This window comes from Carya illinoinensis, chromosome 3, assembly GCF_018687715.1.
Source record: "Carya illinoinensis cultivar Pawnee chromosome 3, C.illinoinensisPawnee_v1, whole genome shotgun sequence".
In the NCBI taxonomy this organism is placed as follows: Eukaryota; Viridiplantae; Streptophyta; class Magnoliopsida; order Fagales; family Juglandaceae; genus Carya; species Carya illinoinensis.
The window spans coordinates 49,330,309-49,345,404 of NC_056754.1; the positions used below are offsets into that span (position 1 = coordinate 49,330,309).

The following is a 15,096-nucleotide window of genomic DNA, read 5'->3' on the forward strand; positions in this document are numbered from 1 at the left end:
ATGTCCATCGTCCAGCGCCTCACCGGCCCGTCTTCTTCATCTATATCTTCGTCCGGCGCCGGAGACCTCTCTCCCGCTGCGAGGATCACCTCCATCGAGAAAACCAGCCCGTCGGATAGAGAGAGAGACAGGGCCGGCAACACTGCCGCGGTTATGGGTATGGTGGAAGGAGAGGGAGTAGTAGAACTGGGTCAAGCTCATCCGGGGATATCATCTCCTGCGCCGGCTACTTTGGCTCCAATTCTCGATGGTTTCTTCTCTCCAGGAAATGAACCGCACAGCTTTCCTCCGTTCCACGATCTGAGTCCGTTTTGGCATAATGGGTTCACGGCGAGTCCTTCGGGGTTGTTTTCAGCTCCTTTGATTTCTTCATCTCCTTCTTCGATGGACTTATTCAACAATTTTTTGGACTTTTAAGGCTTTAGCTCTGTGCCGCCGTGCTTTGGAAGGAAGAAAAACCACGAAAACGCCTGCAAATTTTCACATTCCAAAGTGGTAAACTATTTTGCATTGACTGACTTTTGGTGGAATCAAAATTTTCCAACATAACTATTTGTTTTTTTTTCTCCTCATTAATATAATTAGAAAAATGTTTATACCACTAGGCTTGTATTCTAATTGGGTATGAATCCAATTATGTAATTTTTGGGGATGGTCTGTTCTCTCTCTTTTTTTGGAGTAGTTTTGTTGTTCTTGAATTTCTTGTAATTTGTAGCACTCATTTTTCTGGTGCCGACAGAAAAGTTTGCACTTTTTTCACTCATTTTTTCTTTTATTTCTATAATGTTTGATGTTTGTGATATGCCAAATAGGGTACATAACATTTTGGATTACAATCTTAGAGCCTCTGCTGAACTACGAGAAATGTAGACAGAATGTTCTGCATTATTTAGCATTTCGGATCTGCATTATTTAGCATTTTGGATTACAACCCGGGTAGAGGTCGGAACCCGGATTTCCGGGTTGTAAAAACCCGGATCAATCCGGGTTCCAGCCCGGGTCATAACTCGGGTATATCCGGGCCGGAGTCCGGCTCGGATTTGGAATCCGGGTTCCGGGCCGGGTATACCCGGATACTCGGTCCGGTACCCGGTTGCTCAACCCTAATTGGCATGAGTTCCTGCACCATTTGGCTGTGATAGTAGATCAATCCATATTTTAAAGAAAAATAGATTGAAGAGGTTGCATAGATATAATGGAGGAAATAGTCTTAATCATTTCAATAACAAACTTGGCTCTTAAATAGCCTTATAGAAAACTGAAATAAAAAACTGAAAGCAATAAGATAGTCCTCATGTTTAATAACGGCTACAAACGTGATAGGAAGACTAAATCAACAAGTAACAAACATCTCAACATAAAAGGAAAATACATACGTGGTAATAACTGACCACATAAACAATACACTAAACATAAATCAACATTTCCTCCCTTAAACTGAATGCTGCAAGCTTCAGATTACATCAGTCTCAGAACAGATTTCCAAGTGTTCTCGCAGCTTGACAAAAGTGTTTTGCTTGAGTGGCTTTGTCATTATGTCAACCAACTTATTTTGTGTATTACAGTGTACCAATTTCACAGTTCCATCCTTTGTAAGATCTCGAAGAAAATGAAAATACACATCAATGTGTTTGCTTCGACCATGCATCACTGGATTCTTTGAGAGCTTGATTGCTGAGTTGCCATCACACTGAATAATACATGTTTTGCCTTGATTTTGATCTACTTTTCTTAACACCCTTTTTAACCACACTGCCTGACATGCACATGAGATTGCAGCAATGAATTCTGCCTCTGTGGTGGATAAACTCACTACAGGTTATTTTTTATTTTTTATGACCAAGAAATTGCCACTAAACTCAATGAAAAAACATAACCTGAAGTGCTCTTTTGATCTTGGAAATCTCTAGCATAATCACTGTCAGTATAAACAATAAGTTCATCATCATCTTCATTCCTATCGAAAATCCCAAAATCAAAAGTTCCTTTCAGATATTGCATCACTCTTTTTGCTACTTGCAAGTGTAATTAAGTAGGATTCTCCATATACCTACTAATTATAATTACTATAATCATTAGGTATGGTCGTGTAGCAGTGAGATACATGAGACTCCCTATAATCTGCTTATAGTAAGTTTTATCTACTTTAACTCCTTCTTCATCTTTCACAAATTTACAACTAGGAACAATAGGATTGAAAATATAGTTGCTCTTATCCATTCCAAATCTATGCAGTACCTCCAAGGCATATTTCTTTTGACTAATAAAGATACCATCAGATTTTTGTAGCACCTCAAGACCAAGAAAATACCTCATCTTACCAAGATCAGTCATATCAAACTCATGCTTCATTGAATGTTTAAATTCTTCAAACATTGATTAATAATTTCCAGTAAAGATTAGATCAACCACATACAAGCTCACGATCAATACTTTACCTTCCTTGTTAATCTTGATGAGCAGAGTGTGCTCATAATCACATTTCTCAAACACTTCTTTCATGAAATAAGCTTCTATATTACTGTACCATGCGCGGGATGCTTGTTTAAGTCCATAAAATGCATTTCTTAGCTAACTTTTTCTTCACTTCCCTTTTGTACATAACCATAAGGCTGTTCTACAAAAACTTCTTCATTCAATTCACCATGTAAAAAGGTAGATTTCACATATAGTTGATAAATGGACCACCCTCTTTGAGCTGCAAGTGCTACTTCCAAACGAATTGTCTCCATTCGTGCCATAGGTGAAAAAACTTTAGTATAGTCTACTCCATATTGCTGTGCATAACCCCATGCTACAAGCCAAGCTTTGTGCTTTTCTACTTTCCATTTTCATTCAACTTAGTCTTATACACCCACTTTACTCCAATTGTCTTTCCTCCTTTAGGTAATTCTGTTAATTTCCAAGGCCCATTTTTGTTTATTGCTTCAATTTCCACATCGATGGTTGTTCTCCATTTTTCACTTTTTATAGTTTCTTCAAAATGAATAGGATCAGCAGTTGTAAACATGGCAAGTTCCACTTCGTTTTCTTCATCAGAAAGTCCCTCTCCTGTTTCATAATTTCTCATCCAAATAGGTGCTCTTCAATTTCTGGTTGCACTCGAGTTTTGAAGGCTGTCTGTGTTCTGAATTAAAGAACCTATCCCAGTAGCTTCAACAATAACATCAAATGTACTGTTTGCTGCATTGTCTTCTTTATCAAGATCAAAATAAGTTTTACTTCTTTCCTCATTCTCAGTTACTTCTTCTTCACAATCACCCCATTCTAAATCACATACAATGACTTTCTCATATTTCTTATCCCAATCCCAGTTATTGTTTTACTTGAATACAACATCCTTACTAATTATGATCTTTTGTGAAATAGGATCATACAATCTATAAGTCTTTGATTCTTCACTAACTCCCAATAAAACACAACTGAAACTCTTATAATCGAGTTTAGTTCTTTTATTATCAAGCACATGGACATGATAAATACATCAAAAGACTCGAAAACAATCAATTGAAGGCTTCATTTTACTCCTAGCTTATTCTAGAGTTTTGTTTGGCACTGCAAAAGTGGGACTTCAATTCAAAACATGTACAGTCCAGTTAACTACTTCAGGCCAAAAAGGCTTTGGAATTTTCTTTACTGAAAGCATACTTCAAACCATGTTCATAATTGTTCTATTCTTTCGTTCCGCAACTCCATTCTATTGTGACGTATATGCAGCTATTAACTGTCGCCGTATACCATTTTTATCACAAAAGTTGACAAATTCCTAGGGATCTAAACTTACCTCCTCAATCAGTGCATAGACTTCTCAGAAAACATTTTGTTTCTTTCTTAACATGAGTCTTAAAACTTTTAGAAAAGCCAAAAGCTTCTAATTTTTTCACCAAAAAATAAACCCATGTTTTTCTACTAAAATCATCAATGAAAGTGAGCAGTTACCTTTCTCTTGCTGTTAGAGACATGCTTAATTGGTCCACAAATGTCTGCATGCACCAATTGAAGAATTTCTACAGCTCGCCAGGTGGTCTTCTTAGAAAATGAGCTCCTGTGTTGTGTCCTTGCTAAATAATCTTTGCACATCTTTGAGGGAGGTTGAAAATTTGGCAAGCCATTCACAATATTTCTTTGTTGAAGATTCTTTAACCCTTTAAAACTCAAGTGTCCATATCAACAGTGCCAAAACTGTTCAATGTCTTCAATTATTGTTTTAAAACAAGTGGATACTATACGTTGGGATATAGCATGTAGAACAAACATTTTCTTGGAAGTCATTTTTGTATCCATAATCAAACCTTTATGAGAATGAAACACTTTACATTTGCCATTCTGAAACAAAACAATAAGTCCCTTTTCTTGCAATTGTCCAATACTTAGCAAATTATTCTTTAATTCAGGTACATAAAACACACATGTAATGATCTGTATTAGACCATTTACTTGCAACCTGACATTGCCCTTTCCCAACACAGCCATGCTTGTGTTGTTGCCAAGCTTCACAGAGTCTCGGAAAATACCATCAAAGTCTGAGAAATATTCTTTATTGCTACACATGTGATTACTACAACTAGAATCAAGAAACCACATGTCTTCTCGACTGTCTTTGTTGGTATCCACATATGCCATCAGCAACATTTCTTCCTGATTCTTTACATAATTTGCTTCTGTGTTTTTGTTTGGACATTCCCATGCAAAGTGTCCTAGCTTGTGACAGTTGTAACACTCCACTGTGGTCTTATCAAAAGACCTATTGTTGCATCCTCTTTCTCTTCCTCTGTAGTTTCCACGACCACGACCACTTCCTCCTAAGGAATCTCCATGAGTGATCTTCAAAGCCTGCTCTTCTTCAACATGTGAACTCATGCGTTGTTCATGTACAATTAGACTGCTTTGCAACTCATTAGTAGTTAAAGTATCAATATCTTTAGACTCCTCAACAGAACATACAACATAATCAAATTTTGGAGTCATGGATCTGAAAATCTTTTCAACAACAACAGTACTTCCCTTATCTTCTCTATTTTCTTTCATCTTTTAGCTATGGTAAGAGTGTGAGCAAAATATTCATTCATAGTTTCTCCAGTCTTCATGTGAAGCACTTTGAATTTCTTTCTAAGAGCTTGCAAGTTTCCACGTTTCACTCACGTTGTGACTTGATATTTCTGCTTCATGGAGTCCCAGATATCCTATGAAGATTTCTTGTTGAGAATTGTCTCCAGAATAGAACGATTTAATGCCTGAAATTGATAGTTCTTAGCTTTCAAATCTTTCAATCGTTGATCTTCAAAGTGCTTCTTCTGTGCATCAGTGAGAACAACACATTTTGCTGCTGCAGGAACGCCATTCTCCACTAGGCCCCAATACTCATTTGATCGCAGGAAATTTTCCATGAGCATTGCCCAGTGATCATAGTAGCCATCAAACGTTGGAACTACTAGTTGTACAAATGAAGCTTTTGTCGTCATCCTTCAACTAAAACCACTCGTAGAAGACTGCTACTTCTAAATAATCAGGCCCTTGTGATGGGGCTCTGATACCAATTGTAAGGAAATATAGATTGAAGAGGTTGCATAGATAGAATGGAGGAAATCATCTTAATCATTGATAATGTGTTAAAACAGCGTGATTAAGTTGCTAAAGTGAATAAATTGTTTAACAAAGTATGAGTTAATCACTTAATTATTCAATAGATTATGATACTTGAGCCAATTGATTAATTTTGATATTTTTGCACTTAAAAATATTTATAATGCAACTATTCCACATCAGAATTAATAACCCAATTTCACTCCTCTCATGTCTTACTTATATGTTGCAGGGCACTATTAAAAAAGAACATATGAGCTGCCAACATTTCTTTTGAGTAGAGGGATTTTACAACAAATGGGGCATTTTTGGGAAGTAAAGGAAAAGGAAGAGACAAGATACTCTGTAGTGGCACGATCATGGCTTCACAAGCAAAGGATCACACGTGGGTTGCTGACTGGAATCAATTGGCAGAGAGAGGCAGGGCACCATGCCTCAAGCTATGGGCTCACTTGCACCTACGGAAGTACGAACATGGCCTTTCAGCGGCTCTTGGAATGCAACATAAACATGTAGGAGCATAGTGCTGGACTAAGAGAAAAGGGAAAAACAACTTAGGGAGAAATATAAAAATGGAATTTTTGAAATTTGTAAGGGGACCTGGTTTTTGCATTATTCTTCCTTTATATTTTTTGATCAGCAATAGGGATGTTAGAGTTTATCTTTTTGGGGCATTTTTTTAATCTAGAGATGAAAGGCTAGATTTCTAGCTTGGGATTCAAGGAGTAACCCATGACTGTTTTGGGTTGGATTTTCTTCAATGTTATGAGATTTTGATGATTAACTTTTACATTATATTTTATTTTACATTTAGAAAGGATTGAAGTTCTTTGTTCTTGGTTTAGATCTTTTGTAAACGTAAATGCACAATTGATGCTTGAACAAGTAAATAGACTTGAATGGCTTTCTTTCACTTTTACATTTGTTATACAATCTGTCAAGCTCTTTGATTTTATTGAAAATTGTGCTTATTGTTTTATTATCTGATCATAATCTCTTGGAGTGAGAAAATGGTTGAGAGAAGATGAAATTAGAGGTAAATCTAACTTTAAATCAGAAATGGGTGAAAATTGCATCTCAAGTGTTTGTTTTATTATTTCTTGCAAGTTCAATTCAATTTCTACACATTTCCTTTAAATCTCTTAGTTCTTGGCAATTTTAGAAATATAGATTCACATTTATTTTCAGTTTTATTCGTACTTGAGCTTCCAAAACAGCCAATAATTTTACTCTTAATTCAGTCCACACTTTCTTAGTAAATAGCCCCCATTTTGGTGTCGATATAGTTAGTGGTCGCCTTTGAAGTTTATGTCTAAAAAAAACTTTTTCAAAAATTCAACTTGCATTTCTTGCTATGTTTCAATAGATCTTGGCCTCATTGAATTTAACTGTGTTTTTGTTTTATCTTTCAAGGATAATAGAAACAACTTAATCTAATAATCTCCTCAGTGTAGGTTTGATCCATGAATGTAGAACAAACCTCTTCAAACTCTTTGATATGAAGATAAGGGTTCTTGGATTCCATACCATGAAAATGTGGGATCAATTGGATCATTCCAGGTTTGAAATTAAAGTTGTTTGCATTCAAAGGTTGGATTATGCATGATAGTGTGCTAGTTTTGACAGGTTGTAAATAATCCCTAAGTGTTTTGCTCTGATTTACCATTTTCTTATCATGATTCTTATTTTCAACCATAGTGCTAAGAGCGTCAGAAGATGGTTCAAGGGAAAGAGATACAGAGTTAAAAGATGATAGTGATTCTGTCCTAACCAATCGAGAAGTTTGGTCTCTAGTCCAACCAGTCATACAAACAAGATTTCAATAACAAACTTGGCTGTTAAATAGCCTTACAGAGAATTGAAATAAAAAACTGAAAGCAATAACATAGTCCACATTTAATAATTGCTACAAACATGGTAGGAAGACTAAATCAACAAGTAACAAACATCCTAACATAAAAGGAAAATACATACGTGGTGATAAGTGACGATTTAAACAATACACTAAACATAAATCAACAAAATCGCTTTCTGTACTTCTATTATATTTTTTTTTCCTCAAAAGAGTGGGGAGGGGCAGCAAGTGTAACTTTCCCCTCTGGATGTGACTCTAAGAGCTCTATTTGATGCGGTATATTCGGTTTGAGCCATAGCTACGAAGTATCGTTGGAGTAGCTTGTCACCCCAACCACACTAAGGTGCTAGCATGCAAAAGCCCTCAAGACTTTTGGTTCACTAGTTTTACTAGGGCAAGTCATTACGAACTTGTGACTATAGGCAAGGGAGGGAAGAACGATCCCCTTGCCTTTGACGACATGTTTGGTTTGAGACATAGCTACTAATTTCCTGTGGAGTAGCCATTCACCTCAAACCCACTAAGGTGCCAACGTGCAAAAGCCCTCAAGACATTGGTTCACAAGTTTTACTAGGGCAAGTCATTTCGAACCTGTGACCTTGGGCAAGGGAGAGAAGAACGATCCCCTAACCTTTGCCAACTGGGCTACCACCTTGGTGGTAGGCCTGTGCAAGAAGCCCAGTGGGCCAATCAATCCATACAATCCTGTTGAACCTAACTCGATAAATTTAGGTTGACATCTGAAGTCGGTTTTGACACCATCGGACCCGATGAATGTCGAGCCTTCATTTAGAACCCGACTATTAAAACTCATTTTTAAGCTTCTCTTTCACTTCTACATCAAACCCTAGCCCTTGCCTCCTTCTCCTTGCCATTCATGCTTTGTTCCCCTTCCGTATGACTTGGTTTTAGATCTACAGAGCAAACCAAAGAACGATAGTACAAGAGCGAGATGCCATAGATGAGGATGGTGGTGATTTTTGGTGCATAATTCCTTCCAGATGTGTCAGGACTCAAAGCGGGTGGAGGAGAGAAAGGCGATAGCCTTGAGGTGGTAGACATGGAATTTGATGAGCTGGACGTAGAGGGAGAGGGAGAAATGGTGGAAAGAGAGGGGGAGGGTGGAGAGGGCAAAGACGGAAAGGAAAAGTTGTTTGTTTCGAAGGAAAATATTGAGGGAAATGAGGAGGGTGGAGAGGGGAGGAGGGAAACACTAGGGCTGGGGTTTTGGAAGAGAACAACGTCCCTTTCCAACATAGTTTTCGTTTCCTCGGCTTTCGTATGCGAGTCACAGGTTGACTAGATCATGGTCATTCCAAGTTTTTGATGGGTTCGAGCTTTGTTATTGGACTTTGACTCTGCTTCGAACATCTTTGACTCTGTTCTTGGATTTTATTGATGTTGATACAATGATATACCATACATTTGAAGAAGCTGTTGTCATACCACCGCATGTTGCCTTTGTCATAAGACCAAATCTTGGATTTTCAAAATTTATCCGTTTAGGCCATCACTGTGCCAGACTTTTTAAAGCTTAAAGAAATGATCTATGATAAAGAATGTAAGTCATTTTTCTTCTTCTGGTTCTAATTGCTTGCTTGATATAAGCACTAGCTGAATTCTATGCTAACAAAAATATTTTAAACAAATTGGTTGAGATTTATTCTTCTCTTCATAAATCATAATGCTACAAGCTAAATTTTGGATTGAATTTGCAAAACCAAATGCAAAGAGTTTGTTATTCGTGCCCATGATCTTGTTGATCTATATAACATATGTTTTTTCTAACTTAACCAATATTGTATCTCAAATTGTGGCTCAAAGTTTGTATCATAACCGTGTTTTTCATTGCAAGGCAAATGATGAAAATGCTCTGGAACTAGATTTTGCAGCACTTGACTTCACTATTCCTCACTTAACCTTGTCTTCTTTTATTGGAAATGGGCTCAATTTTGTTGCAAAGTTCACGACTTCAAAGCTTCGTGGAAGAGTGGAGAATGCACAACCTCTTGTAGACTATTGGAAATGGGCTCAATTTTGTTGCAAAGTTCTCCTCGTATTTTATCGTCTCACTTTTATGGGTTCTCAATGCTACTGATTTATTATTATTATTATTGTTATTATTATTATTATTATTATTATTATTATTATTATTATTATATAAAAAGGGGTCCAACCCGACTTGTTTTGAATGGTCTAGGTCGGCTTAGTTTAGGTTGAAACGTTTCTGATGATGGGGTTGGGTCATTCAGTATCAAATAATAACTATTAAAACATAAATTATTTTTTTTACCAACTTTCTTCATTTTTGTTTGAATAATGGACCGAAAATTGTGCCCCCAATATACATATGAGTGATGCTAGCCTACTGCCCAGCAATGACTTCTGGGTGTGTCGCCTAGCACAAAAGTTTCTTTTTATTTTTTTCTTATTTTTCTATTGATATATTTTTTAACATATTTAAATATTTTTAAAAAATAAAAAATACACCAATATATTAAAAGTCACTTAATCATTAATTTAAAAAAATTAAAATAAATAAACGGTCAAAATGAATGAGTAAACTCAAGCGACTTACTAACATTTTCCTTATACATACATATAGGTGTTTTTTCCATAAAAAAACTAACACCTGTCGATACATTGGGGGGCATCATTTTGGGTACTCCTAGCAGCACCTTTTTTTGTTTTCATGTCAATTGCATAGACTAGACGATGTCGTACTTGGTCATGCGGATTATTGTAAAACAAAAAAAAAGGAAAAATAAAAAAATTTTGGGCTACAAAGAAAAAGAAGAAGAAGAATTTCTCGATCTCCTTGTATTCATGTGGTATCCCACCAATTAATAATGTAATGTACTCTCCCTTATGGTGAAAAGGTGGCGGTTACATTATTAAGACTTGAGAGCTTTATTAATTTTGGTTGGTGCAAAATAAATGTCTAGTTAAGAGCTTTATTTAATTATGTCTCCTTTGATATGCTTTTTAATATTTTCAATTGTTCTTCAAGATGATTTCAAAGTGCTTGTGACCTAGTACTATTGTCGGATAAGGTAAAGATCCCCACGACATGAATGTTGAAATTCTTTTTTTTTTTTAATTGATTTTGTGCAAATTTTGTGCAATACATGCATGCATATGTCATATGTGTACAAAATATTTTCTTTACTATATATATTTTTACTCTTTTTGTATAATTACTGTACTGTGATCATCCTGTTGTTTCTGATTTCATTTTTCTATTTAATGCTCTACACTCTCCTTTTTGTGTAAATACTAACAAAAAAACACATAAATGTTTACAAAAAAATAGTATTCGATACACTTTTTCGGATAATGCTAGGGGACAGCCTAGAATGTACGATAACTTTGAAGGAAAAATTCTATACATTATACTATCAGTCCATTTTCATCCTATTAAATATGATGTGGTACATTTATTGCTACGGAATGATCATTTATTGTATGCTTCTTTATCATCTAATGGTATGAATGTGCCGCATCTTACTTAGTAGGATGAAAATAAGATGAGAGTATAGTATATAACATTACTTAACTTTGAAAGACCATGTATCATTTTCCTTTCCATATTCCCGTGTGAAAGTATACTTTACACCCTCCAATAGGAGGGAGACACCTCCTATTTCTATTGTTCTTATCATAGACTCAACTACAATCGATAAAAGTTATTTTTTTTCATTTTCTTTGTTACTGGCCACAGACCCATGAGTCTCAAAATCCCTTTTATACAGCCTTCCGAAAAACAAGTGGTGTGGTAAATTTGCAAGGTGGAAGTTTCTGGTGATATTGGAGATTGGCCGAACATAGGTTGTTGACACACCTTCTTCTAGCATGGTATCCATGGGAAATACTTTGTTCCCACCAACTCGTGTCGTGGGTCGTTCATGGAATAAAATTGGTGGGATAAGTTTTTTTCCCCACGACAGTTTAAACTTGTGGGTAAAAGTAAGCTTTTCCCACGAGAACTTTCGCGGGCAAACCTTTGTTACTCGTGGCAAATAATCCTGCATCTTTGTGAACACTCGTAAGATTCAGTACTATTTTCCACGAAATCGATTTGTGGGTGTTGGAATTTCTTTGAAGATTGTTGGTGGGATTTTCAATTTCAATGCGCTTTTTGCCACGACCAAAAATCGTCAGTATTGCACATCTCCATGAGAGGTACTAGTAGGTAAAACTTATGTTTCTCCTTGTAAAAATGTGTATGTCCACAACCATAGCTCGTGGGTAAAAGTCATTTCCCACGCCATGGTTTTATAAGGAAAAAGTTTGTTGTAGGTGTCCCCACCTTTTTCCACGAAGACCACCTGTATGTAAATCTAATGTTCCTTCTTGTAGAAACCTATATTTTCATAAGTCCATCTCGTGCATAAAAGACTTTTCTCACAAAAGCTGTCATTAGATAAAGGCTTTGAACAATACATCTTTCCCCATGAATTAATACCATCACTATTTGAGGCATCTCATTTTTACCTCATCCACCAATGAACATCCCATTTTCATAAATAACTTCAAATAATGGAAATAATACATATAACAAAATCCATATAACATAATGGACCATTAGTTACTATGAATTTTTCAACTCTTAACTTCATTCCAATGTGTTCCAAGTCAACCATATACAAGGAAATATATCATGATAGAAATGGGAAGTACAATAGGGAATCCTACATGCATACTCATGTATTTTTCATAATATATGTTATGGAAAATATATTGCAACACTCTAGAACATATTTTGCCAGTAACTACGTGTATACAAAGATACAGCACTAGACACAATTTTGAAGAAATCCACGCTGCTAAGACAAGGTCCAATTTATCTCCTCAATGTTTGAAACCACATAGCGTCTTCATTCATATATATCTGGAAAAGCAAAAGTCATACATTAATCTTGTAGGTTTGACCGCCAGTTTGTATAGTACTAGGACACAAACACAATTAATTCAATAATAAATATTCCCATATTAAATCTGCCCAAAACACATGATGCTAGAAGGAAACATGGACCTGGATGTAATGAAAATGTCCCACCAATGACTAATTAAGCCTCACATTTATTGCACATGCTAACTTAGTCCAAACTACTCGTGGTCATTGATAATGAAGATTCTATCATTGAATCTGCAACTCATTTCTTAATAATATATATGTACATATATACATATATTTTGAAAATATGTGAGTGCAGATTTAAAAGTGTATCAGCTTTAGAAATTCGTGGTTAGTTCTTCAACTATTGTGGTCCTAGTTTTTCCAAAATATTGGATCAAATTTGATACACCCTTATACTTACTAGCATCTTCATGCAAAGATCCCCCAATATATACAAAATTTATATATAACAGCCCACACAAATTGTAGAGACAACAGTGGAGGGTGGTTAAAAATCTGGATTGTACCATTCAACACTCATCCAGACTTGTCCAAGAATAACCCACTTAAGAATGTTTTTATTTATATAGTTTTTGATAAGAGAATGTTTTTTTATATAATACATACTTATATAATACATACACTAACTCCACTCCAGATTCGTTACATTCACTATACAAAATCCACACACTTCACAAATTATCTTCATACCCTTATTTCCAACACTAGAATTATTCTACACTAAAATCTTTGCCAAATATCTAATATGCACATAAAGTTTTGAATCCAACCTTTTTAATTCAAATAGACTACTATGCACAACCAACCACTACTACTTGTTTTACCCACCTATTTAAAATGAGGACCAAACGGATTTCCATAATTAACACTAACAATAAGCAAACATGTGTTTTGATCATTAAAAATCATTAATATAATCTGGTTGTTAAATTTGAAAACATGAGTTATGGTGGAACTTACCTTGTGTTCTTTACTCCTCAAATGCTGCCCTGAACCTGCATATAATTATAAGGAATGCAATCAATAAAATCCGAGCTGTGCATCAATTAGAGATATCAGCACACGATCACAGCAATACTGAGCCATATTCTCAGCAAACCTCTCTTGTCAAGTAGTGCATGATCATAGGAGTAAATCATGTGTATTTAAGTTTGTCTAATTGTATATTTTTGTATAGAAATCTTTTCCTTTTATAGTCTTTCCATAGATAGACATAAGTTGTAACAGTGATATATATATGAATACAATCATAGCTTCTATCTCAACTCGTGAGATAGTATTTCTCAAAAATATTTACATGGTATCAAGAGCCTGTACGGGTTGAAATAGAGCTGTGTGAATTTTTTTTTTTTCATGGAGAATTCTAAATCTTCTCATATTTCAACTTCCTCTGATCCCTACCCTTATCCTGTCTCCCAAAATGTGTCCAATTATGTTTTTCTTAAACTGACTTCTAGCAATTTTTTGCTTTGGAAAACTCAAATGCTGAACATCTTAGAAAGTTATGACCTTCAAGGGTTCATAACAGGTGAGATTGAACCTCCACCTCAATGTCTAGAAGGTAACCCATCTCAGCCTAACCCATTGTATTCAAAATGGCACAGGTCTGATCGATTGGTTAAAGGTTGGCTTACAGCCACCTTATCTGAGGAAGTGTTAGGCATTGTTGTTGGCCTGCACACTGCCTCAGAAGTTTGGCATGCTCTAGTTCATGCTTTTGCACATGTTTCCTCTGATAGAAGTCTTGCTCTTAAGCAAAGACTTACATCCATCACCAAAGGATCTGACTCCTTAAGTGAATATTTGAGAAAGTTCAAAACTGTTTGTGATGAACTTGCTGCTATTGGCAAGCCTGTAGCCGAACATAAGAAGTCATGGTGGCTGCTTAATGGGCTTGGTAGAGAATTTGAAGTCTTTACTGCCACTATGCTCAGGCCTCCAGTACCTGCCTACTCAGAAGTTGTAACTCTGTTGGAGAGTTACACAGGCAGGTACAAACTTGATGTTAACAATTCTTCTATGGTTTTTTATGGACAAAAGCAATCTAAGAACAAGAAACTCACTGCCACGTCTGGTTCTTTCACTTCAAAAGGCAGAGGTTTTGTTCAAGGGTCCTCTACTGGCTCAAAATCAAATACCCCACAAACTCAGAATTACAGCAACAACCATCGTGCTTCCTCATCTAATCATAGATCTGCAAACAGACAAGAAATTACATGTCAGATCTGTAACAAAAGAAATCACACTGCCTTGAAGTGCTTTGAAAGGTTTAATCATTCTTTTACCCATGATAGTCTCCCTCAAAGTTTTGCAGCTATAAAACTGGAGGAACCTCATGAGAATACTTCCTGGCATCCTGACACTGGGGCTACTGATCACATGACAGCAAATGAAGGTATTCTTCATTCCCTCACTCCATACCAAGGCCATGATGGAATAATGGTAGGAAATGGAAAAGTTTTACCAATCACTCATGTTGGTCAGGCCATGGTTGGCTCTTCTAATTCTCAGCTTCTGTTAAATAATGTGTTAGTAGTTCTTGAAATCAAGAAGAACTTATTATCTGTTAGCAAGTTAACTACTGCTTATCCTCTACAATTTGAGTTTGATGGAACTGGTTTTGTGCTAAAGGACAGGGTAACTCAGAAGACAGTAGCAACAGGCAAGAATCAGAGGGGTCTATACATTTTTGATTCTCCTTCAAGTCATCAAAATAAAGAGAGTTTCTACTCCTCTA

The 15,096-nt window shown here is 36.0% G+C and overlaps 1 protein-coding gene across 1 annotated transcript; it reads left to right on the forward strand.

Annotated features, from left to right (window-relative positions):
* On the forward strand, positions 1 to 417 carry LOC122304901 (protein MKS1-like). Its single transcript, XM_043117164.1, has one exon. The coding sequence runs from the start codon at positions 1 to 3 to the stop codon at positions 415 to 417; it is 417 nt and encodes a 138-aa protein (XP_042973098.1).
* The last annotated feature ends 14,679 nt before the right edge of the window (positions 418 to 15,096 follow it).

Excerpts from the sequence above, each read along its gene's own strand:
- LOC122304901 (XM_043117164.1), top strand. The coding sequence starts at position 1 with ATGTCCATCGTCCAGCGCCTCACCGGCCCGTCTTCTTCATCTATATCT.